Consider the following 26,245-nt stretch of genomic DNA (forward strand, 5'->3'; position numbering starts at 1 on the left):
AATTGAAAGCAAATTCACCATTATTTTAAAGATCCAGCCCAATTCTCCATGCCACAGAATAAAACCTCCTTTGGTTGCCTCCATTTCCCTGACCCCAGTGGAAAATGCCATTACTCACTTTCCTGTAACTTAGTGACTTCAGAGACCTGTTATGGGGAGTGGTTCTCTTGACACACATGCACTCTTGGCGCTCTTATCTCCTCTCACATGTCATGCACCTATGCAGTATTTCTTAAGATTAAGTGGTAAACCTTTTATAGCCTCCTCTCTCTTTTTTTTTTTTTTTTTTTTTTTGGAGACATAATTTCTCTGTGTAGCCCAGGCTGGCCTGTAACTCCAAGATTCACTTGCCTCTGGTTCCCGAGTGCTGGGATTAAAGGCATACACCACCGCTGCCCAGTGTTGCAGCCATTTATTTTAGCATTTTATGAGGTCTAAGACCTTTGGGTTATGTATAGAGGCTCAAAAATGGGGAAGCTGGATGTGGTGGCGTGCACCTATAGTTCCAAATACTTGTGGGGTGGACTCAGGATTATTTGAGGCCAGTCGTCAGGTCTACCTTGGTTGACTATGCCCTGTCTCAGGATCTTACTCTACAGGTCTCTAATTGGCAGGGATACTCTCATCTCTGCCTCATAAATGCTGAGATTATAGATGTGTGCTACCATATCTATTTCCGGTATGGGTGAGGGCATGTATTTTGGACATGGTTATATGTAATTCAGGATAGCCTCGAACTTGATATGTAGCCAAGGCTGGCCTTGAACTCCTCTTCCCACCTCCTGACTGCTGAGTTTATAAGCACCCAGCTGAGACCACATCTCTGACAAAAAGATAGGAGACAGATAATTCATGGCTTGTAGTATATTGCCTCCAAAAGTTGTCCCAAATTCTCTTTTGTTTCCTGTGCCTGCCTTGTAAGTATAGAAATTGGGTAAACTATGGTAACAAACTATGGTATAGTTTCAGTGGTAGAATTCAGCAGCACAGAATAACACAGCAAAAAGAGGCCAGTCGGGCCTTAAAACAGATCAGTAGTCTCTGTTATTTACCCATTCTTAGCTGTGCATTCAAGCTTAATACACAGACTTAGTAAAACTACAGAATGTAGATGATCAGGTAAGTCCTATACACAAATAACTTTATAAGTCACTTTAAATACATGGGAAAATGTGCATACTATGTGTAAGAGGTATGATTTGTTTTCTAAGTAAATGATTATTACAACATATCCAGAATGTATCAGTTCTTCCTAAATGTCTATATAATAAAATGTTCTCCGTATAAAACCACTTTAATGACACATGCATTTAAACCCAAATCTTTTCTTACGAAGTTGGAGTGAAAATATACCTAGGTCTACTAAACCAGAAAGTTAACTATTATTAAAGCAACCAGAATATTTTGGCAATTGTGCTCTAAAATCGTGCTAGACATCTCTGCTTTCCTTGGAACCATTGCCAACCATTCTAATTATGGGTCCAGAATATAACAAAATATTAATAGTGGGCAATATTATTTGATCACAGTAAATCCACAGTCTGGAACATGGTTGGACAAGTTATGATAAGTTTCCAGAGGGCCCCATAAGTGTTCAATATATGTGTGTAGATGGATGAAACACTCAAGGTGATAATGTATTTTCATCCTTTCTTCCATAAGTTTTGTCTCAAGAGAGCAAAAACTTCTTGGGAATCCAGGGGCTGGGCCAACGTGTTAGTTACCTTCATTACCAAATATACACTCCATACGATGTGTACTTTATAAGTAACTCCACGGATTAGGAGCACCAGGACAGGATATAAACTAACAAAGGATGGTAGCATCTCAAGATTACCTGGCAAATCATTAGAAATACCTACATACCTTTTTCTTAAAAAATAATGTCTTGATTGACATTTGACTCTAATAACTGCTGCTAAGGAAGCTGCCTCACAATGTATCTTGTGGTTACCTGATTGTTCTATATAGCTCCTTGCTAATTAAAAGACTACTTACTATGCTAGTAGAGGTATTCAATTCAGTAAAAGCTAGTTGAATGTTGTGTGAATGAACATGACTCAACACTTTGACCTCTGCTTTCCAGTGTGGGAAGTTCCTTCATTAATAGCAATTAAATTAATCATAACATTTTAAAGAACACTGGAAATACTGTTATTTCTGGTGCTATTAAAGATGGCAATAATTGCAATGCTTTATAGGACAGTGGGCAAATTACTAAGTGTTGATGATGAACTAGAAAATTATTTCTGCCTGTGAAATAGTACATGAGAACCTACTACAAAGAACAAAGTTTTCACAATTGTTTGCATCCAGCAGACATTTCTTTTCTAGAGACAATCACTCTCATGCCAGCCCTCTGAGGAATACCATGGCTAGCTGATAAGACATCCAGGGTAAAGTTATCAAATTATAAGATTCTCCTCTTTTTATGCTAGTTTCTTTGTGTGTATATATTATGAGATTCTTAAGTGTGTGAACGAGTAGGTCTCTGTTTCTTGTTCCTTCTATTTGTTTGTTTTGTTCAATTCTGATGTGCTAGTTTTTGTTTTATCTTATTATCATCCCATAGAAGCCTGTTTATTTTCTAATGAGAGACAAAGGGAGTAGATCTAGATGGGTGGACAGGAATCGGGAGGAATAGAGAGAGGGGAAACCATAATTAGGATATATTATAGGAGAAAAATATTTTCAATAAAAGAAAAAAAAAGATTCAGTGTTAGAAAAAGGCAAACTGTAGATAACAGATTTTCAAAAGTGCCAAAGACACTGAGAAAAAGTAGAACATTTCTGTACACAGAGTCAGCAGCAGTCCTGTAAGGTGTATAAACCTCATTAAAACCTTTGGGGCAACCAAAGCCAGTTTTCATTTCTTTCTCCAGGAACTCTACTCTGCAAACTCAGATGGCTGTAGTCAACTGCACAGGCCAATGTCTATGTGGACATAGAGGAACAACTGGATGGGGAACAGATTACTACAAAGTAGGCATGTATTTCTGTGTGATTTTTCCTAACCTGTGAGCTGAGGCACTGCAAAGTGCCCAGACGATGCATGGGCTGCAGCTGCTCGCCACGGTAACGAACCAGGCCAGCAGGCTCCCTCCTTCATAAGGAACTCGTGTTCAGCCCCCCTCTCCTGTTTATGGCTCCCAACTCCAGAGAAGAAAGACAGGCTTTATGGAAGCCTGCTCTTCGTGTAATTTATTCGAGACATGAGTCATTTCATAATAGTGAGAGGCCGTGTGTCCACTAGTGGTTAGAGTTCAGAGGCAGCAGTGAGATCACAGGGTTTTGGCACCCACATGCTAGTGTCGTGTGCCCACTGCCCTACGCTGTTGTAAAACTAGAGAAAAGAGGAAGATCTTCAAGTGTATAAAAGCCATACTGGTGGCTGAGAAATTCAGAATTCTGCTTATTATACCAACTGCCAATGTTAAAGATAATTCCATGAACACACAGGAAAATAATGACCAATTCTGCTAATTTCTAAAATTGGATACAGGCCATGTTGTCATTTTTAAATGTAATTAAAAACCCCTTTGACAATAATTGTTTTAAATGTAATTTAAAACCCCTTTGACAATAATTGTGCCAAAAAAATTTAATGTCACTGTCTCACCCCTGGCACAATGTTTAAAAAAAGCTATAACAAATTAGACAAGAAAGTATGAATTCCATGGTATGTTCAATGGTAGGCACACAGGTAAAAAATCAAAACTGCTTTGAACTACCTCAAATTAACTACAAAGTAAATGTCTATAGACAGTGCTTTTCTGCTTCCAGGAACGTGAACTTCTGAAGACCCTATGTCTACTCAAATGCTTTTTCTTTCTTTAAAATTAATTAATTAATTGGGTTTTTTGAGACAAGGTTTCTCTGTGAAACAGTCCTGGCTATACTGGAACTCACTCTGTAGATCAGGCCTCAAACTCACAGAGATCCACCTTCTTTGCCTCCTGAGTGTGGGATTAAAGGCGAGTGCCACGACCACCCGGCTCCCGTGTGTTTTCAATCAGGAGTCAACCTCTGTTAGGGCAGATTACATGCTGTAAGAAGACATTAGCTGAAAAATCATACTTATTCTTCTGTTTTAAAGAAACTTGTTCTTATCTGGAGAGGACTTTGTTTTTCAGTGAGATCTTTTTATAATTCCTAAATTCTTCAATACCTATTTTTTTTTTTTTTTTTTTTTTTTGGTTTTTCGAGACAGGGTTTCTCTGTGGCTTTGGAGGCTGTCCTGGAACTCGCTCTGTAGACCAGGCTGGCCTCGAACTCACAGAGATCCGCCTGCCTCTGCCTCCCGAGTGCTGGGATTAAAGGCGTGCGCCACCAACGCCCGGCTTCTTCAATACCTATTTTGAAGAGCCTGGATTCAGTACTGAATGCAGTGTTTGTTCTCAGTTCCTAAATATGTATCTCAGCAAATGCAATATTCCAAGAACAGACGTTTTCCCATTTTAACTACTATAAAATGGGGAAACTAAGTACACAAGCAATTTCCAGAGCACAGAGTGAGAGGGCAAGGGCTGCTGCCTGTTGCTTGCAGATGCAGGCCTTGGGTCTGTGTTCGTGGTCAGCACCACAGAATCCCACAGCTGACTCCAGGGAAGCTCTGGCGGCAAGCCCAATGCCCGGTTCTCTTGCCAGCATCGAGTCATCTGTCATGCATTAGTGTGTGAGCTAAGCCAGCAGCCACAAGCACATGGAATCCAGTTCATCATCAGATAAGCGATGCAAACATAGTCATTAAAAGGTAGACAAACCTTTTAGTTTTCCATCAAAGTTTGGGTTCGTAGCTACTTTTAAGCCAGGATGAGGTAGGAGAAAACAGGAAATGTTGGTAAAACAGGAATGGATGTGCTTTCTGACATTCTGTAGTTCTTCATGCTGGTTCCCTGAGACCTGCAGAAAGTCATTCTGAAATTGAACTTTCTTGGGACATAAACTGAACAAAGGATCTGCTTTGCCTGTCTGCCTCCATGATGATAAAATGCCATGACGTGGCTACGAGTAAAGGATTGAATTTGTCCATCTAGCCATATCTAAGTGTAGCAAATGCATAGCACATTTAGCACAATTTACAAGCCTCTGTTTTCCTACAAATCAACATGGTCAGGTCTATCCAATCTCTGGAATGAATTTCTGTCACCGTTCGCTTTGTATTGCTGTGATAAACACCATGACCAAAAGCAGCGTGGGGAGGGAAAGGTTTATCGCCATTTCACTTTCTATCCCATCACCAAGGGAGTCAGACCAGTGTCCCAAGGCAGGAACCCAGAGGCGAGGTCTGAAGCAGAGGCCATGAAGGAGTGCTGCTTACTGGCTTGCTCCTAGTGATTTAGTCAGTTTGATTTCTTATGTAACCCAGAGCCACCTGCCCAGGGTGACTCCACCCACAGTGGGCTGGGTCCTTCCACAACAATCATCAAGAAAATTCCCCCACAGACTTTGTTACAGGCCAGTCGTATGGAGACATTTTCTTAATTGAAATTCTTTCTTCCCAGATAAAGAGAGGAGTGGACACTGACAAACAAACAACAAAAAACTAACCAGCTCTGTACTTAAATCCTAAAAAGGCACCTGAATGGCTAAGTATGTCATACAAGCCTAACCCCACTTCCTTTTAGACATGTATTTAACAGTCAGTAGAAAAGGCAGTATGAGATACTTAAGCCTAGACATTTACACTGCAGTCTTGAACTGTTTTGATTCTTCAAGGGAAAAGTTTTGCCTTGAGGAACAAGTTAGTTAATTACATATCTACCAAAAAAGTATCTGTGTCAAATTCATTGACAATAACTTAAAAGTACAATTCTATAGTTCATTACAAATGCATCTTGAGTTGTTTATTAGAGAAACTATGACGGGCAAGTGAAATTGTGGCTTCTGAGTATTCGGGAAATCATTCAACAGAGATAGATACACTAGCTTATTCTGGGGAAATGGCATGCACCTTAATAGTTAACCAACCTTGAGTCGTTTTTCCAAGAACTTGGCGCCACCATCAGCTCCATACGAAAATTCATACGGGAAACTCCAGTCTCGAACAAGAAATATCAGACTCTGAAAAGTAGCAAGAAGGATGGATAAGAGTATTTGGAGGTTGCAGCCCTCTGCTTTTTACTGGAGCCAATCATATTATTACATCTTAACTGTGTTCATTATTGTATTATGGAATTAAAAGCAAATATCAAGTCTTTCAAAGTTTCTCAGCAGTCTGCCATGAGCTCATCATGCTTCCACTAAGTGGGAACAGCAAGCTGCGTACTAACTCCAAGATGAATGTATCCCACTGAGATGAGGGACAGTCGTAATCCTCCATTAAACTGACTGAATGGCCCCATAATTAGAATTAGATTTTGTGTGGTGTGTTCCCAAGACTTTCCTTTCTTCTTTCCTTCATTCCTTCCTTCCTCCCCCTTTCATTCCTTTCTTTATGCTTTTGGCAGAATATATTCATAAGACACAAGACCTACTTTAAAAAGATTAAAACTTCGGAGGCAATTTCACCAGGCTGTCAATGAACTCACAGCAATCCTCCTGGCAAGCATACACTACTACTTTTTATTTATTTATTGTTTCCTTTTTAAAATTTTGCAATGATTTATTTATTTTTAAATATGTGCACTGGTGTTTTGCCTGCATGTATATCAGTATAAGGGTGTCAGATCCACTGGAAATGAAGCTACAGACAATTGTTAGCGGCATGTGGGTGCTGGGAATTGAACCCAGATCCTCTGGAAGAACAGCCAGTGCTCTTAACCACTGAATCATCTCTGCAGTCTTTTTTAAAACGTCTTTTGAAGTTTTTGTGTATATGTGTGGATGTGAATGGATGTAGAGGTCAGAGGACAAGTGGTGACAGTTGGTTCTCTCTTCCTACCGCGGGGCTCTAGGCAGTAATTACACTGTTAATTAGCCTTAGCAGCAAACACCTCTCCTTTTAAGTCATCTTGGTAGCCTTCCACCAGCTTTTTCCTAAATTTAATTAACACTTTATAGAAATGATTTATGCATTTTGTTATCACAAAAGTCCAGAGAAGAAAATTTAAAATGTGTTCCAAGTCTCAAAGGCAACTACAGCTAACACTTAGTGAAGTTTATGCACAAGGAGTAGGACAAGGGAAAAAGAAAGACAATTTTATTTAAAAAACATGAGTGTCAATGTTACAACCAAAGTGAAAAGTACTACATTAAAATATAATTGAAATTTAATGTCAAGGAAACTTAGGATGGCATTTAAGATAGTGATGAGTTTTAAGTAACACATAAGTCGTATGTTCATTTTAAAATCTTCCGTATTGAAATATGTTCTACATACAGACATTCACATATAATGGCATGGCCTAGCATGTTTTCAGAAACTGATCACACCATGTAACTAGCACTTAATTGAAGAACAACGTCTATCACTCCTGGGGGGGTGGGTGGGGCTTACTATGTGTCTCTCTGATTGGCCTGGCACTAGATATGTACACCAAGTTGACCTCAAACTGGGATTCAGGTAAGCACCACGATGCCAGCTCCAAGTACATTGCTTTACCCAGACAGAGTCAAGAACTTCTGTGCTGTGGAATAACCCTTCTGTACACTGTGAGTATGCATTACTCTCATTGGTTAATAAAGAAGCTGGTTGGCCTATAGCAACGCAGGGCAAAGTTAGGCAGGACAATCAAACTGAGAATGCTGGGATGACGTACAGAGTCAGGGAGATGCCAGTCAGTCTCTGAGGAAGCAGGACATGTACAAAATTAGGTAACAAGCCACGAGCCACATGGCAAAGCATAGATAAAAATATGAGTTAATTTAAGTGTAAGAGTTAGCTAGTAACAAGCCTGAGCTATTGGCTAAGTATTTATAAGTAATATTAAGCCTGTGAGTGATTATTTGAGAGTGGCTGCGGGACATGAAAACTCCACTTACACTTCTCCAAAAGCACCAGTTTCTTCAAGTTTATCACTGTAACATCAACATTACCAATACTGGGTGAAGCTGACCTGCTCATTATTCCTAGGTCTTTTCAAGTGGGCAAAGCTAGTACTTGTGTGTATGTGCGAGTGTGTATGCGTGTGTGTGTACATGTGTGTGATGTGTATGTGATAGAATCTTGCCTTAATTCATGCTGGTATGTGCATTTTAAACACTCACATGCAGGACCAAGATGTTTTCATTGAACTTTTATCATATCTGTACCTCTTTACCCAGACCCTGAATCAGGAATCATGGTTTTCTAGGCACAGGGGAATATTGAATTATGACATCCCATAGTTACTTAAAGTTTTATACTACAACACAAACACAAAAGCCCCAATGCTACCATCAGTGGCTATGAATATTTAATGAAAGCTTTCAAAACTCTTGGCATATTTGCTCACACAATGGAAACATTACAGATGTTCTCCCTTATATCTTTCATTCCCACAGATGAAGGTGCCATGGTGTTCGCTGGTCTCCACACCAGCCTCATTTATGAGGAAGCTGTGCTGTAGTTACTCACTTGGGGGACTGGAACTGCACTGTGACACTCTTGCACCCTGGCCACAGTCTGAAACTCCATCTTTGCTTACCCAGCCCCCTCGTAATGTGTGATTGTGTGGTTTTTGTCTTGTTTGACCACGACAGTGCCTTTTTCCTGTTGTATAGATGCTGTGGGGGAGAGGAGAGCTCTTTGCAGAGGGAACTAAAGATACTCACATCTGCTATCTTTAGTCTATTAACTTTAAATGGATGCCCACTTCTGTTTAAAAATATCAAAATATAACTTGTATCAGGAAAATTTCTACCTAAAACAAGTATCTGGTAAAGTAGTTACTTCACTAACAGAAGTAGAAATTGCAAGCCAGGATAAATAAAATGAAGTATGTGGGTCTTGCATATTTCTTGAGCAATTTTTGTCTCATTGTTTGCTCTTTTCCACTGGGTATTTTCCTTCAAAATAATGAAGACAATGTGTAGAAAAGCCAACATGAAGCCTTACTTTTCCAAATTATCAACTTCTAATAGTAATCATGGAGTCAATGCTATTGCTCAAGTTCCCAAGCTTGTTTGTAAGCGGCTCTTTGGTCAAAACAACACAGAAGCTTTGGTCTCTCCAGGGTTTTCCAATTTCTATGGAGAAAGCACATCCACTGTAGATGATATCCAGACACTAGTAGTGTACTGATTAGCTTATTAATAATTGCTCATCATTAGCTGATAATGGTAACTACAGCCCCTTCCTATTATATCCCAGGTACTTTGTGTGCTTCATCTTATCACATCTAGAATTCTAAGAGTTACAACCCTCATTTCAAAAAGCCATCAGTTTCCTACTGCCAAATCCTCACATGTTCATCTGTATGAGTAAAGGCAGGAAACACCATAAAGCCCCCCATTTGTCATATAAAACTGCATTAAACTGTAATGGTTTTTCAGATGAATTAAACCGAGCTAGGCAAATGATAGGCCTATGCTATTTTATCTTACAAATGGTCTTTTTGTTTGGATAATGAAAATTATTGACAATATCTCTTTGGAAACAAACTACAGCCATTTGAAAATCATTCAGAAGGGATATTATAGCCCTATTGTGAGTTACAGTGAAAAATGAAAACAAAACAAAATAAAACCAAGGGCCCAACAGCTGGATATACCTATATGAATCAAAGATCTCAATTCAACAACATGTAAAGTACAGTGTATTCTTAGGATACTATTAAGATATTAATGTTACAAGTATATGGAATATGTCAGTATATGTGTAAATGCCCATATAAAATTTAAATGATATGGTATTAGAAAGCTAATGCTAAATTTATGTGCATATCCATTATAAAACATGTAAAATTAATCATGTCCTCTGAAGGAAAAACTGATTTAGAATCAGTGGTCCATAAATATCTGAACTAGACTTTACTGTGTTTAATCAATCAATTTCAGTTTTAACTTCAGCTTCTGAGAAGAACACTAGAAATTATTGGTGACTATAAGCAACAGCTTGCTTTCATCAACAGCCTGGGAAAGCCAGCCTACCAGCAATACCTGAAGAAAAGCAAACTGATGCTTGCCTTGTGGGTTACAATGGGAAGCATGGGGAGCATGGGGAGCACTGATCTTGTGTGTGCCGTCTGTTAAAGCATGCTGTGTGTTCAAGGGTGAGGGCCAGGCCAACCCCAAGCACAGTTAGTTCCCTGAGCACGTCTCCTCTGCCCAAGTGACTCAAAGGAAGTAGGTACTCTAGCTAAAAAAGCAAATCACAAAGCTTCTGCCCTTAAGACCTGAAAGATAACTAATGAGGTGGAATATGCTTATTAAAAACCAGATCGCAAACTATAGTTTAACAAGTACTGGGGGACAGGAGCGGAAGAGAAGAAGGTGGTGTCTAGATCCAAAGCATTGGACCTAAGGCCAGGGTAGAGGCCAGCTCTGTAGTGTCACAGTCTGTGTGTACAGCATTTATAGACTACTCTCTCTGGCCCTTTCCTCACTGGATAAAGAGAGAAAGAAATTGAGAAGTGATACTGCTAGCACAGTGAGCATATAAAACACTTTTGCACAGTGCCCACTGACTCAGTTGTCATTATCCAGCGGTTACATTCCATAACTAAGTGTGGAAACCAAGAGAACTCTGGTCTGAACCTTAACCCAGATAAGTAATTCTAATTCATGTAACTCTCGGATGACCTAAGTTGCACTCTGGACAAAACCTAAGTAAGTAGGTAGCTTTCCTCCTTGGTCCCATCACATGTTAATTTCCACCTCTAGCAGGCAGACAGAAACCTTTTTCTCAGCAAGGTCAGGCATTTCTCTTACATTATTTGGCAGCTCCCATTAACACAGATTTTTGTCCAAAAATGTTTTGTTTCAAAGTGGCTTGAATCACTACCAAGGAATTTTGCCAATAAATATCTTTAATCATGGGAGTAGAGTGACCTTGAATGTAATTAAGTCAATTAGAGTCAAAGAATTCCTGGTTGCATAGAGGCCCGATATGAATGAGAAATTATAACAATTTCTAATTGTTTGTGCCATGTATTTCCTTACTACAAACACACTCACATATACTTCAAAAAAATGAAAAGAAAACTATGGAGCTGACTAGAAGAAAGTAATTGAGAAAACAAAGTACTGTTGCTGAGGAGATAAGCCATAAGAGACTAAATGTCAAAGGTCTTAACTACCTGTTCAAGAAAGAAAGAAAGGCTTCTGAGAGGAAGTCAAGTTCATCCACAGGAAAGCCTTTTTTTTTTTTTCTTTAAGGGTTTATGCCTCTAATTTTCCTACTGCCAGAAACCTTGGATTTACTGACCACCTGAATATAGACCCAGAACTCCATCTCTCCGGTGCTTTCCCTGCTGCAGATGCTGACTGCCACGGTATACACAGTGGCTGAAACAGACCTCAGCCATACCGTGCTTAAGCAGGACCTAGACAGTCAGCTTCCTGTTGCAACACCACTACCCGGTGATCTTATCTCTTACTATAGACTGTAATCTGTAGGTCTGTTACACTGCTTAGAGATGGCTTCTTGGGACTTGCAATGAATAGTTATTACAATTTTTTGAGTAAACTAAAATATCATTTAAAAGCTATTTTGTGCTGTTATTTTCTATTAGTTTATGTGCATGGGTGTTTTGCCTGCATATGTCTGAGCATCACTCCAGTGCCTGGTGCCCATGGGAGCTAGAAAAGGGCACTGGATCCCCTGGAATTGGCATTGCAGATGGTCGTGAGCTACCATGTACATGATGGGAATAAAACCTGAATCTTTGGAGGAATAGCCAGTGTCCTTAACTGCAGAGCCATATTTTCAGCCTCATTCACAGTTTTTTCCTAATCTAAGTGTGAATTATGTCATTAATGTCATATGTCCTGAGAGTCTTGTTTTAATATGTATTATATATATATGTAGTACATGTATTATATATTTGTATCTTACCTTTTAAATATATGATATATAGTATCTTTTTGTTTCGAACTTAGTTGCTTCAATCTCAAATGTTATTAAAAGGCTTTGGATGTTACTTTTACTGCTAAGTAAATTTCTCATTTCAATTTCAAACTTACTAAAACCCATACTGGTTTAAGGAGTCATTGCTGACTCATTCAGTCAAATTTTAAATTTTTTAATTTTTTAGATGGTCTATTTTTATTTGATGTACACTTACTGATGTTGTATCTATGTGAGTGTGTCAGATCCCCTGTAACTGGAGTTACAGACAGTCATGAGTGACCATGTAGGTGCTGGGAATTGAACCTGGGTCCCCCAGAAGAGCAGTCAGTGCTCTAGTGCTCTCAACCTCTGAGCCATCTCTCCAGCCCTTTTTTTTTTTAAATTTTATGTATATGAATGTGTTTGCTTGCTTTTATGCCTATGTACCATGTGCATGAAGTTACCAAGGAGGCCAGAAGGGGGAGTTGGATCCTCTGGGACTGGAGTTATAGACAGTTGTGAGCCACTGTGGGTACTGGGAACACAACCCAGGTCCTCTGCAGGAGCAGCAGGTGTTCCTAACTGCTGAGCCATCTCTATAGTCCCTCAAAGTGTTTTTATTTTTTAATGTGTGGTATGGTATATATTAGTGTGCATGCAGGTATGTTTATTATGGTGCTGAGTGTGCAAATGTGTTCAGATGCATGTGGAAACATTTCTCAGGAGCTGTTCTCTTGGTTTTTGTGACTGGATCTCTCACCGGACTAGAACTATTCAAATAAACTAAGCTAGCTGGACATTAAGTTGTGGGGAACTGTCTGTCTCCACATGCCCAGTGCTGGGTGCAGGAAGCACAGCTTAGAATAAGCATTAGAGAAACCAGGACGGTCAATCACACGGGCCTGTTTTCTTTAGTGGAAGGAAATGAGGATGCCTGATCACCTTGAATGCCAGAGTTAAAAGTAGTCAATCAACCTAGTGATTCTTTGCTATTCCAATAAGAGCCAGCCTCCAACTGAATCCTTTCTATATCCTGAGCATTGTTTAGGCCCAAGTCCTGAGTCAATAGAACACATCCCTACAACAGAGGCCCCATGTGCTTTGCATCTTCCACCAATAGAATATATCCTTATGCTTATATAGGTCCTTCCCATGGATCCTAGTGTCTATTAGCCAATAGAATTCATTCCTACTGTAAAGGTCACAGGTCACAAATTCTATGTGTTTAAATGTGTAAGAAAAGTGAACCACCAGGTCAGTCTCTAGAAGGTATGACCCAGTGTCTGCAAAGATGGCATTGTCCTGAGTTTCATTCTTCACCTCTTTTGAGGATCATTCACCCCTCATCCCCCATGCAGACCATGAGGCTTGTGAGGTGGTGGGGGGGGCTAGGGGATGTCCTGGACAGCTGGGATTAGAGGTATGCACCACTATGCCTGACTTTTTTTACAATGTTGCTAGAGATCAAATTCAAGCCTTCAAGCTAACATGGCAAGCACTTAACTGATTGAGCCATCTATCTTTCTATCTATTTATTGGTTAGTCTTTATGTTAGTTTATGTTTTAGGAACAGTGACACCTAAGAGTAGAAAAGTCAAGGCAATATTGCAATTGCCATTCAGCACTTCAACTATCACCTAACCGATGAATTAAAAAGAAATACATGAGCACAGAAAGTGTTGTGAACCATGTTACAAATTGTAAAGCAGGACTGGTGGTGCTTTCCCTCACCACCTCCTCTGCTATTTTCCTGGATTTCAGGCCAGATTCAGACTACTTCTAAAGAGCCCTCCACTTAAGTCTTCAAGGAAATATCTTCTGGACATCTTGAATGTGATTCAATAGTCAAATCTGCTAACTGAAGCCACCCCGGATCCCCACTGTGTGAGTTAGTGGTTTAAAATCATTTACTCATCAACAGAAAACAGACAGTTCATCTTAGTCTACTGTTTGCATGTAGCCCTTTATTAGTTGTGATTTTCCTATGGGTTCATATTCCCTCAGCTTATGATCCACCGTGGGTATTATGCATATCTAGAACTATGGCTTCCTCTGACAAGCTTTGGCTGAAGGAGTTAACTTTTAGATAGTGTAAAGACTGCTTCCTCCTCTGGGTGCTGTCTGAAGGGATTTGACTTGGTTCTAATTCTTGTCCTAGTAAATTAGGGCAGAATTTGAAGGACTGTAGATGGTAACTGACTACTTAATCCAAGTTCAAATGTAACCTTGATGGAGTTTAAAGGGCCACCCATTCTCTCTATATGCCAGAAGAACAGAAAAGGCGAGATGATTAATGTGGCTACTCTGGGAAGGCGAACCCCACCCCACCCCAGATCTATTTGTGGGAGTAATGAGATGAGGTTTAGGCTTAAATATGGTAAGAGCTATGTACCATTAAACACTCCCGGCAAAGTACAGTCCTGTCTGTTACTGGCCCACCACTACCTTGACTATCAGTCCCGCAAGTTGGTCCAGTAAGTTGCCAGAACTATGTGAAATCTCTTTCTGGGAGGTCAGCTCCTCTTCTGGATGACACTAGGGCTTCAATATTTTCCTTCTTCCAGCATGGGATTCCTGGTAAGTTTTTAATTCTTTAGGACCTGGTGTTTCAATAGTCTGATAGCTGAAGGGACGAATACAAATGACTACAGAATCCCCACACAGTGGCCATACCAGCCCTAACTGGGCTGGTTGCTGTTACAATCAGGCAACGGGAGATGTTAACATGTAAGAAATGGCACTCAAGACTCTTCCTCAGTATCTGCTCTGGTGTCAGGCAACGGTTGCACATTGCAACCCACTTTTATTTCCCCAGATTGGTTGTTTTATGTTTCGTGCTTAGCAAATATCAACTGTCTTCTGTGATATGTGTAGGGCTGAATTCAGGGAAAAGTTGATATTCTCACATGATCCAGAATATCTAAGACATGTTTTTATTTCCCTACTTCTATCTCTTCTTCACATCAAATAGCTTAGCATAGGAATTTAAAACTCCTTCTTCTCTTTCTTCCTTTGAGACAAGGTCTCTTACTATGTAACCCTGGGTGACCTAGAATGCCCAATGTGCATCAGACTGGCCTTGAACTCAGAGCAATCAATCTGCCTTGAACTCAAAGAAATCCACATGCCTCTGCCTCCCTAGTGTTGTCATTAAAGATGTGTATTACTACAACCAGCCTAAAAATGCTTCTTGAATGAATCAAGGAAAGAAACATGACCCTGATGAAAATCACAGTTATAGATTCCATAAAAATCCAGTAAGAATTTCCCATCATTTAACGTTCACCTACCTGAAAAGGCTTCAGGAATGTTTCTTCCATTGCTAACCTGCCATACTCAGTGAAAAGCTGGGAGGAAAATCAGAGAAGGGATGGGGAGGGAGAGGAGGAGAAAGATTGAGATTCTTTTACTCACTGGGTTTCTTCTACTCATGCCCCAGCTGTAGCAGAGTGCTACAGTGTCATGATTACATAGTAATCTTCAGGAAACAAGCATCAGTCATGTAAGACAGAGATGAAGCAATGACATATCACACATTAAAAATACATTACATTTTATGATGAAACTTCTACTTTAAACCTCTCCCTTTCTTTTCCATGTGTGCAAGCAACTAAGCATTAAGCCGTAAAACTCATGTCTTTGATATAAAAACTGTAGAATGGGGACACACACAAAATGACCTTTCAAAGCAGAGCTTACACTGACTTAGAGGGAGGTAAATCAGCTGGGGTACATTTATAAAGCTGTAGTCCAGGCACCTGAGTTACAAAATTAGGCATTTGGCTTTTAGAGTGGGGAATCAAATATACTTTCTTCTCTTTATTTTTTTTTATTGCTTACAACTGAGAAGATGAAGTACAACAATGAGAATTTTTGTTTTATCAAATGCAAGATTTTAGTGAACTCAAGCCTGTGGAGATGACTGACGAGGCTCCTGAAATCCAGGCGGGTTAGATGTTTCCCCGTTCATATATTGGGCTAACAAAACTTCTTGGAGTTGGGAATAATGCTGACCCAGCATCCCCCCCCCATATAATAACCTCTCAGCCTCGCACTGCCACCACTGCAGGGCAGTGGAAACCAGAAAAGCAAAGGGTAGTTACTAGATACTTCATTCAAGGAATGAGCTCCAAGTCTGGGTATGTCTAAAAGGCAACTGGTCTAGGGGCGGCACACTTTTTTTTTTTTTTTTTTGGTTTTTCGAGACAGGATTTCTCTGTATTGTTTTGGAGCCTGTCCTGGAACTCACTCTGTAGACCAGGCTGGTCTCGAACTCACAGTGATCCGCCTGTCTCTGCCTCCCGAGTGCTGGGATTAAAGGGGTGCGCCACCAACGCCCAGCTGGGGTGGCACACTTTTGAGACTTATGTACTGACATAACTTGAATTCAATCACTTTAGAGAACGGTATTGTTATTTACAGGAAAAAATTTAAATGATAAAAATACACCATTCCTGCCACAAATTGGTCCTTTTGTACACATATATCATAAATAAGCCAGTATGCAATGACACCATGCTGTTCATTAGGAAAGTAACTAACTGGGTTATGGTACTTGCCGAAGAAGTAGTTGCTTTTATTATGGAAATACATCCAGCAGTTATTCTATGTATCACCTCTTTGTCATAAATGATCTGTGTGAGATACCAGAATATGTCAGGTAACAACTGGAAGTGAACTCCAAGTGACATTTCTAATGCATGGGTTACATTGCTTTACTGTCCTTTATATCTATCAAAGTTTCACATTTCACTGCATGGATCTGATACATGTTATGTAAAATTTTACGTAAACCATGTAGAGAGCTATCAAAGGAATAGAAGCTTTGCTATCTACTCAAGAATAACATGAGATGATAAAAATCTCTAGAAAATATCTACTCTTTTATTTAAGATCCCAACTTCCTGGAGAGTGGAAGGAACACAGGACCCAGTCAATTGTTCCTTCCCCTATCCTACCATTAACTAGCCACAGGAACCTCTGCAAGTCCCTGAGTTTTTCATCCCCACTTCCCTCATCTATAAAACATGAAGGGTAGATTAGGTGCCACCAAGGTCTCTTTCAGATCAGATCTCAATCTTCTCCCACAGTCTGAGCCATGAGGTCCACAAGGAAAGAAGTCTGGCATGTAACAGACACCGCACCAACAAATCATCAAGTCCGTGACTTAAGACTGACACTGCAATTCAGAGACTCTACACTGAAGATTCTTATGTTGTTTTGTTTTTCAAGACAGGGTTTCCCTGTGTAACAGCCATGGTTGTCCTAGAACTCACTTTGTAGATCAGGCTAGCCTGGAACTCACAGAGATCCCCCTGCTTCTGCCTCCCAAGTGCTGGCATTAAAGGTGTGTGCCACCACCACCCAGCTCTTTGTCCACTTAGATTTGCCATATACTTTCATGTATTTAGCTCTGGGAGCAAGCAGGTTTAGAAACAAAGGAATATGAAAACTGAATTAGAAAGAACATAGCCATACAAAACTAGACAAGAAACCTGGCAACAACATGACCTTTATGTGGTCATGTGTCTGAAGTTCCCCAAAATTCTGGTCTGCATGTCCACAAGATCACCAGATACACAAAACATGCTTTTACCTGGAGGTGCTGAAGATCATCCTCCTGGACATTTTGGGACAAGTTGTATACCTTGATTATGGGGTAAGAGGTCAAGATGAGAAGACAGTCAGTATCACTTCATCATTCCATTTTCATAAATGTCAGCGAATACACAATCAACTCTCTTACGTACATATATGAGACCCCAAGAAAGGGGTAAAGAGAGCTTGACAATGATAAACAACGTACAATGGACATAAAAATATAAGACAAATACAGTTGTTTTATGGACCTGCTTAATAATCACTCTTCAAAGCACACCAAGTGAGCATTCATCTAAACCTGAACAACTGTGGAAACGTGTGTGTTTGGGGGCAGGGTGTTTGTTTTTATAGTGTAACACCTCAAGCCCTTTTTATTTTGGTTCAAGGTTTCATTGTGTTGCCTAAACATGTAATCCTCCTGTCTCAAACTCCCAGAATCAGGGGTTACAGAAGTAGGCTGTCCTGCCCAACTGGAAAATTACAATTAATGCTTCCTAACGTATTGCTTTGTTCATGTCTACATTAAGTCCCTCCACACAGAGGGTAGGTTCTGAATGCCGAGCTCACAGCTCTGGGCTCCTGCCTTGTTGCTCCTCCACTACAGCACAGCCTTAAGGTGACAATGCATGGTTTTCTTATTTCCTTGAGGTGATCAACATTAGTAACTTTAAAGATTAAGTTATGGTTGCTTATATGTTTACATATTGATACAAACAGTATCCTTTTTGTATTTATTTAAATAACAGCGTCTCAGATATTAATTTAAAATAGTCATTACTTAAAACACTTTTTCTATGAAAAGATTCAATGTTTTTAGGCCAATTATAATGCTAAATAATGAATGCTAAAAGCAAAGCCAAACTGATTTAATTGGCTTATGCAAATGATCTTTCCTATTGATTTCAAAGGAAATAGATATCAAGTTGGTACTTCGAAGATTCATTGAAGAAGCAGATTTTTTGTATTAGAATAACCTGTGTTTTATGGATAGCTTTCTTGTGTTAATCTTTTAAAAACATCTTTTTTAGATTTATCTTTATTTTATGTGTAAGAGCATTTTCGTTTGCATGTATGTGTATACAGCACATATGTACCAGGTGCTTGCAGAGGTCAGAAGAGAGTTAGATTCCCTGGAACTAGAATTATGGATGGCTACCATGTGGGTGCTAGGAACAAAACCCAGGTCCTCTGCAGGAGCAACAAGTGCTCTTAACCTCTGAGCCATCTCTCCAGCCCCAAGAAGTAGATTTTTTTTTAAGCATCAATCATGGATTATGACTAACTTTTATTTTAAATTCCTTTACTTAAAAGTTCAGTTCAGGCTCCCTCTTCCTTGTACCTGTCTGTCTGTCTGTCTGTCTGCTCACCAGCTCCATTCCTCCATCTGCTTATGATCACAGCCTAGACCAGTTCCAGCTTTCCCACCTTTACAAGCTATCATGCCTCAAAAAAAAGAAAGAAAATAAAGAAAGGAAGGAAGGGAGAAAGAAAGAGAGAGAGAGAGAGAGAGAGAGAGAGAGAAAGAAAGAAAGAAAGAAAGAAAGAAAGAAGAAAAAGAGAAAAGGGCTGGGCAGCGGGGGCATACATCTTTAATCCCAGCACTCAGGAGGCAGAGGCAGGCGGATCTCTGTGAGTTCGAGGCCGGGCTGGTCTACAGAGTGAATTCCAGGACAGCCAAGGCTATATAGAGAAACCCTGTCTCTAAACCAAAAAACAAAACAAAACAAAACAACAACAACAACAACCTGCTTTGTTTCTTCTGTACCTCCGCTCCCCGCTGTCTCCAACAGACAGAGCATGTCTAACAGTAGTCTTTAAAATCTTTTCAGCAATATGTTGTCTCTGTACGGTAAAGCCTTCCACAGACTTTCAGGATAATTTAAAAAGCCTATAGCCCCCTACTCCACCCAATAGTACTTGGGAAGAAAGAGCAAAAGGAAGGAAATTAAAAAGCATTCTATGAATACATATAGATTTCACAAACATTTCCACCAGTGATTTATTTATTATTGTTGTCTGTGTGAAGGGTGTGTGCATGTGGGGAAGGGAGCCATGAGCTGTGAGGAGGTCAGAGGACAGCTTTTAGAGTTTTTCTCCCCTTCCACTTCAGAGTTCTGGAGATTGACCTCGGCATATCAGCTCTGTTTAGCAAATAGCTTTCTTTACCTGCTGAGCTATCTCACTGACCCAACATTTTCTTTTTGAGAAAAGGTCACATGTAGCCCAGGATGGCCTCTGACTCACTGTACAACCAAAGATGACATTAGACTCTTGATCTTCCTGCCTCCATCTCCTCAGTACTGGGACAACAGGTATTCTATACCAAACCTGGTTTATATGGTGTTGGGGATTGAACCCAAGAACTTGTAAATGCAAAGCAAAGACACTACATCACTAGCTATAAAATTTAATATTATTTAATGTGTTGTAAACTTTAACAGAAAAAGTAACAATAATAAAGCTATTTTGGACTAAAGCAGCCAAATTAGAAACTGATCAGTAATTAGACTACAGCAACAATAACTATTCGTGGGGAGTCCACAGGTTGTGTGTGTCTGTGTGTGTTTGTGTATCTGTGTCTTTACTTGGTTCCAGTCTGGTGGGGTTTTTTGTTTTGTTTTTTGAGTGTGGTTTTAGTTTGTTTCTTGGTTTGGGAGCTTTTGTTTTTTGAGAAAACTTAAAGTTGGATGAGTAAGGAAAGGGAAAGGATCTGGAAGGACATGGAGAAGAATAAGATCAAGTATATCTAAATTTAAAACTTGTTTTAAAAAATAAAATATAATTAAATGATGGGGGAAGTCCTGTACATTTGTTAATAAAGCACTGCTGGCCAATAGGAATCTAGATAGGTGGGACTAGGAGTCCAGGAGGATTCTGGGAAGGAGAAACACAGAGAGTTCGAGATGTAACCGCCATGGGGTAGGAAGCCCGGAACTATTCTCCGGTAAGAGAAATACTTAGATTAACAATTATGGGGTAATTACTTAAGTCAGAGCTAGCCAGTAAGAAACAAGCAAGGCCAACAGCTTCATAATTAATATAGCCTCCTGTGTGTTTATTTGGGGACTACAATGCGGCAGAGCCCAGGCGGCTGGTGGGGGATAAACCAAAGAGGCTAGCAAGGAAAAAGCTTCTCTTTACAATTAAAAACTATTCATGGGGAGTTAATTGAGTAACACATAGGATTTGCCATGATCTTTGTCTCATTGCAACGATTATGTAGAAACACTATTCATGAATTTTAGTTGAAAAAAACATCCAAAATAGATTTATTTTATTCCATACCTGTATTGAGCTGATCATTGTGCTAAGGGCAAATACTGTGGCCGAATCTCTCAAAGTTGACTGACTGTCAAAGGTTCCCTGAGTATCCATTAGTAACACTGCAACCTGCAGGTAAATAAAGTACATTACTGATATTGCATACAACACCAGGGTACCATTTTTTTCAGGGTACCATTTTGTAATTTTCTCCAATAACCTAGGATAAAAATATAGCACTGAGATGATGTAAAACTATCAGCTTGCTATCTGATATTCTGTATCCATTATGATTTTTGTTTCCTGGGATCACTGAACAGCTTAACAGGGATCATTCAACTAGACACCACTCTTAGCTTGTGAAATGGACAAAATTTTTAAAAGACCACTTTCAAAGTTACTACTGAAATTAAAATTTTAATTTTATTTAAAATGTGTCATACCTTTTTACCATCAAGTTTATTGACAAGGAAAACTTCACTCCATATCTGGATTCCTGTGGTTTCTCGTTCAGACCCACCTCTCCATGAAAATCCAGTTAACGGTTCATTGTAATCTCCAACCCAGTCAACGGATTCCTATAAATTTAATGAAGTCTATGATTAGAATTGGATATGCATGTATTTTTTTCTCTCATCCTTTTTGATGCTTCTTTTTCTATAATTCAAATTAAAAGGAAAAAGTGCATATCTGTTATACTGATATAGTCACTTTTTTCATTCAAATATAATCACAGAGGCAACTATCTGTTAAGTGGCTAATATCACTACAATTTATACACATACACATGTATATGTAGAATGGAAATGTATATAACATATAAGTGGAAACATAACATGGGAAATGAAACAGCTGATTAATTTATTCATTCATTTATGTGCATGTGTGCCTGGTGTGAGGATACACATACGTATGCAGGTGCCTGTTCAGGACAGAAGAGGGTGTTGGACGCCCTCTAGCTAGAGTCACAGGAGGTTGTGGGCTGTCTGTCGTGGGAATTAAACTCTGATCCTCTGTAAGAGCAGTAAGTACTCTTAACCTCTAAACTATCTCTCTGGAACAACTAATTCTTGATGAGGTAAGACTTCATTGAAAAGGTGATTGTTGTGGGAACTCATTCAGCCAATAGTCTTTGAGGTACAGGCCCCTTCTGGGTGGGGTCTCAGGTGCTATGTGTGGACCCAGAGCGAGCAAGCTCTCTCTTCACCATCCAGGGCTCTTTGTTCTGATTCACAGGTGAGCAGGACTGATGGACAATGTCAGACCTCAGAAAGCCACACTGCTGCAGGTCTGCAACAGGAGATATCTGCAACACGCCCATCAAGCGGGGTGTAGGCATTCTCACTCCTCCTACAAGATGTCAGCAGTCACAGCACTCAATGTCAACAAATCTTGGGAGGTTCCAGAGGCGCTGGGCTGTGGGTTCCTGCCACTGTGCTGCTGACTGGAGACTTTCCCAGCCACTGCCTTACCCACGTGAGGCTCCTGGGCCTTCCTCACCCAAGAAGGAGAGAACCAGTTTGCTCCTAGGCCACAAGTAGCACCTGAGACTCCACCTAGAAGGGGCCAGTACCTCACAGACTATTGGCTGAATGAGTTGCCACAACAGGTGATAACAGAAGACTGTTTGAGGACTATTCCGGTGAACAACCTGGAGAAGATATGCAAGGAAAGAAGTCAGCAAAAGAGTAAAGGAAAGAAAGGAGGGAGGGAGCAAGGAGAAGAAGGAGGGAATGAGTGAGGAGGAATACTATGTAAGGACATAGACAGATGCTCTGGTACATGGGTTGTGGGGGAGAAGACTGGCAGGTAGAGAGGTTAGACTGCCAGGTTCTAAAGGCCTAGAAAGGTGCCTAATACAGATGCTTATCCTGCAGGCAAAAGGGAGGCAGGAAGATGCAGCAGGAATCACTGCTGTGGAATAATCCTCTTATACACTGTAAAGGTTTGTCACACAAATGATATGATAAAGTACTGATTAGCCACAGCCAGGAAAGAAGTATAGGCAGTAGGCAGGGTGACCAAGCTAAGGAGGATGGGAAGAAGGGCAGAGTTTGAGGAGTTGCCAGCCAGATGCAGAGGGAACAGGAGATGAATGTGCCAGCTAATAAAGGTACTGCCACGTAGCAAAGTGTAAATAAGGAATATGGGTCATCTTAAAATGTAAGAGCTAGCTATTAATAAGACTGAGCTATTGGCTAGCATTTATAAATACTATTAAGTCTCTGTGTGGTAATTTGAAAGCAGCTGCTGGGACAGGAAGACAGTGGTCAGGATAGGAAACATCTCATTACATAAGACACCCAATGTGGGGCCGAAATTTCCACATAAAACCTGACAAAGCTTAAAAAAGTACTCCAGACACATAAGAATGAAGTCAAGCACTGCTTCTTGGTAGTTGCCTTTCTTTGGGTGGGCTCTATTTGCTGGCTGTGAGCAGAGGCATGGCACCATTAAGAGACAGCTTTCTGACTTGGTGTTAATGGCAAAAACAAGTGGCCCTTTTCAGAGGTACTACTACCAAATACTTATATGGTGTTTATGAGCAGCTGGCAACATGCTACTTGATGGCAGCCTAGACCCAGAAACTTTCCAGAGTTGGGGCAGTAAACAGGGATCCCAGAGCCGGGTGTAAACGTTCCTCTGCCATGAGACTAGACTCTTAGGGAACCAAGGGGAAGGAGCCAGCACCAGCACATAATGGTCTAAGTTACACAGCAGTTCTTTTGCTCATGTAGACAGAAAAGGCTATAGATGTGCAGTAAGGACAGAGTCAGATGAAAAAGGACCTCTAAATGCATCACAATGAATTTTTTTAAAAAAATGTACATAGGCTTGGGAGATAGAAGAGAAATAATATATACAGTCTTAGACAAAAACTTAAGTTTTAAAATAAAGTCCTTAAAAAAGATATAGCATGGACTGGAGAGATGGCTCAAAGGATAAGAGCACTGACTGTTCTTCTAGAGGCCCTGAGTTCAATTCCTGGCAACTATATGGTGGCTCACAACCTTCTATAATGAGATCTGATGCTCTCTTTTGGCGGGTAAACAAATGTGCAGACAGAATACTGTGTAAATAGTAGATGAATCTTTTTTAAAAAAAGATATAGTGTAATAAAAAATATAAAAAAGCCAAGTAAAGATGGTAAATACACAAAGAGTCTAAATACTGTATGTTACTGTGTTTTCCTTAAATTTTTTACTCTAATGAACAAATAATAACTGCCGAGAGACATTTGATTATGAAAGCTGCTAGATTAAACCAACCTATATATTTAAAAAATACCTTGACTTCAAAATTTAAGTCAAAAGATATGTTACTTTGAGAAAAAGGTTCTGCTTTTATTTTCACAGGAAATGAGAGGCAGTGGATTCATTCTGGGTTAAGAAAAATCAGGTTTGTTTGAGGAAGACTCCCCTGTATAATTCCCAATGGGCACAGATGGCCCAAATGACCCAGAGCACCTCTGTTGTAGTTTTCTCTGAGTTCTACATCTAGAACAGCTTCAAGGCTACTGCCTGAGATGATCCAGCCTCAAAGAATACTCCAGTCAGGACTTGACCATAATCCTAAATTTTCTCAGGGCCCCCCAAAGATTACCAGTGCCCCCCCAATTAACAGGAAGTAGTCTAGAAAACTATGCCCATATTCCCCCAAAATGGGTTATGGATATTTATTATCATTTAAGGGAGCTGATTACAAGTTGTTATTGGTAATGGTCAGGAAAAAAGCTGAACAAAGGAGATTATATTCAAGAATCTCTTTCTGAAAAGAAAAAGGGGGGGATATAGAAATGATAGGATAAAAGGGTAGATTGTTGAATCTACTTTAATCTAAAAAACAATTATTAATCTTAAATATTTATATCTTGGTTTACTGACACAAATTTAAGGTTAATTTTGTTATACTGTATGTATGTTTCTACTCTTGTTTAAGGTACTGTGTTTATACAGGTCATTTAAAAATGTATAATTAAAAATACAGATTAATAGTCATTTATAATAATTAAGCTTAGAGTCATGTTAGGTATGTTTTCAAGGTCATACACAGATATATTTAGGTAGATAGATGGTCTTCAAACACTTCAAAGACCTATAGAATATGGCATTTAGTATGTTTGATAACCTAAAGCTTTTCATGACAGTGGGACACGTCTGCTCCTGGAAGCACCAATCTACTTCAGGGAAGATGATGGGATCAAAGAATCTCCATACGGAGTTTGCTTTCTTTATGACAAAGGTAGTCATTTGGGCAAAGAAATTGCCAAACTGCACCAGCAGGATGCAAAAGAAGGCAACTGCCAAACTTTGCCAAGACAAGATAGGACAGTTCTTCAGAATTCCCTGCTTCACAGGAAAGTCTGTCATATATGCTTGGCCTGTAGGCCAGAGCTGGATGCCCCAATGTTGCAGAGGAGCCTGATGTCCCTGTTATTCCTAACCCAAATGATGTGACAGACTTTGAAGATTCCCCTTGGAAGACCTCACCCTCCCTGGGGAGCAGAAAGGAGATGTGATAGGGGGTTAGTGGGGGGTAAGGGAGGAGGGGAGAGAGAGGGAACTAGGACTGACATGTAAAACAAGCTTGTTTCTAATTTAAAATTTAAAAAACCTAAATTATCTTAGTACTTCTGTTCTTTATTTATTTGACCTAAATCTAGATAAAGGTCGGCCTCAAAGTTGTCTTAAAATACTTCATACATAAAAGATCAAACTAAAAATGGATAACTGTGCTGTAAAGACCCAGCTCAAAGCCCTTTTGCAACTGTCTTGTCATGTGGCTCAGGCTGGTCTGGAATTTGCTATGCAGTCTAGGCTAAATTTTTTCTTTTCTTTTCTTTTTTCTTGTTTGAGACAGGGTTTCTCTGTATAGCTCCAGCTGTCTTGCAACTTGCTTTATAGACCAGGTTTATCTTGAACTCACAGAGATCCACCTGTCTCTCTCTCCCAAGTTCTGGGATTGAAGGTATGCATCACCACACCAAGCAGGCTAATTCTTTTTTTTTTTTTTTTTTTTGGTTTTTACGAGACAGGGTTTCTCTGTATTGTTTTGGAGGCTTTTGGTCCAGCCTGGCCTCGAACTCACAGAAATCCGCCTGCCTCTGCCTCCTGAGTGCTGGGATTAAAGGCGTGTGCCACCACCGCCCGGCAAGCTGGCTAATTTTTAACTTGTAGTTCTTCTACCTCAGCCTGTCTAGTGCTTCAGAATATAAAACTCTTTGCGTGGTATATCTCTTCTACTTCAAAACTCCATGTTTGCATTGGAATTCACTGGAGAATTCAGGGGGAAATGCCAGGATGTTTCCCTATGCCAATCTCTAACCTTGTTTTAATTTCCCATTCATCCTTCTGCATTTGGTATAGTCAAGCTCCCTAGAAGTCACATTTCTGTATTACATGATTTGTCACACACTACCAGTTGCCTCTGGGATTAGGACAAAGTGAGAGCTGACTAGGAAAGATTGTGAAG

At 39.9% G+C, this 26,245-nt stretch overlaps 1 protein-coding gene across 5 annotated transcripts in view; it reads right to left on the reverse strand.

Annotated features, from left to right (window-relative positions):
* Atl1 (atlastin GTPase 1) overlaps positions 1-26,245 on the reverse strand; it is a 73,476-nt gene that overhangs the window by 9,619 nt on the left and 37,612 nt on the right. For 3 of the 5 annotated variants that reach the window (XM_040742997.1, XM_040742995.1, XM_040742996.1), the window contains exons 4-10: positions 21,217-21,351; positions 20,798-20,902; positions 17,508-17,558; positions 16,471-16,545; positions 15,202-15,258; positions 5,971-6,063; positions 4,764-4,902 (exon numbers count right to left, since the gene is read on the reverse strand). In XM_040742997.1, the coding sequence (XP_040598931.1) occupies positions 4,764-4,902; positions 5,971-6,063; positions 15,202-15,258; positions 16,471-16,545; positions 17,508-17,558; positions 20,798-20,902; positions 21,217-21,351 (655 nt within the window). The remainder of the gene's footprint in view (positions 1-4,763; positions 4,903-5,970; positions 6,064-15,201; positions 15,259-16,470; positions 16,546-17,507; positions 17,559-20,797; positions 20,903-21,216; positions 21,352-26,245) is intronic. The other 2 variants (XM_021228819.2, XM_005072790.4) reach the window with 1 other exon arrangement.

This window comes from Mesocricetus auratus, unplaced genomic scaffold (assembly GCF_017639785.1).
Source record: "Mesocricetus auratus isolate SY011 unplaced genomic scaffold, BCM_Maur_2.0 Super-Scaffold_15014, whole genome shotgun sequence".
Classification (NCBI taxonomy): Eukaryota; Metazoa; Chordata; class Mammalia; order Rodentia; family Cricetidae; genus Mesocricetus; species Mesocricetus auratus.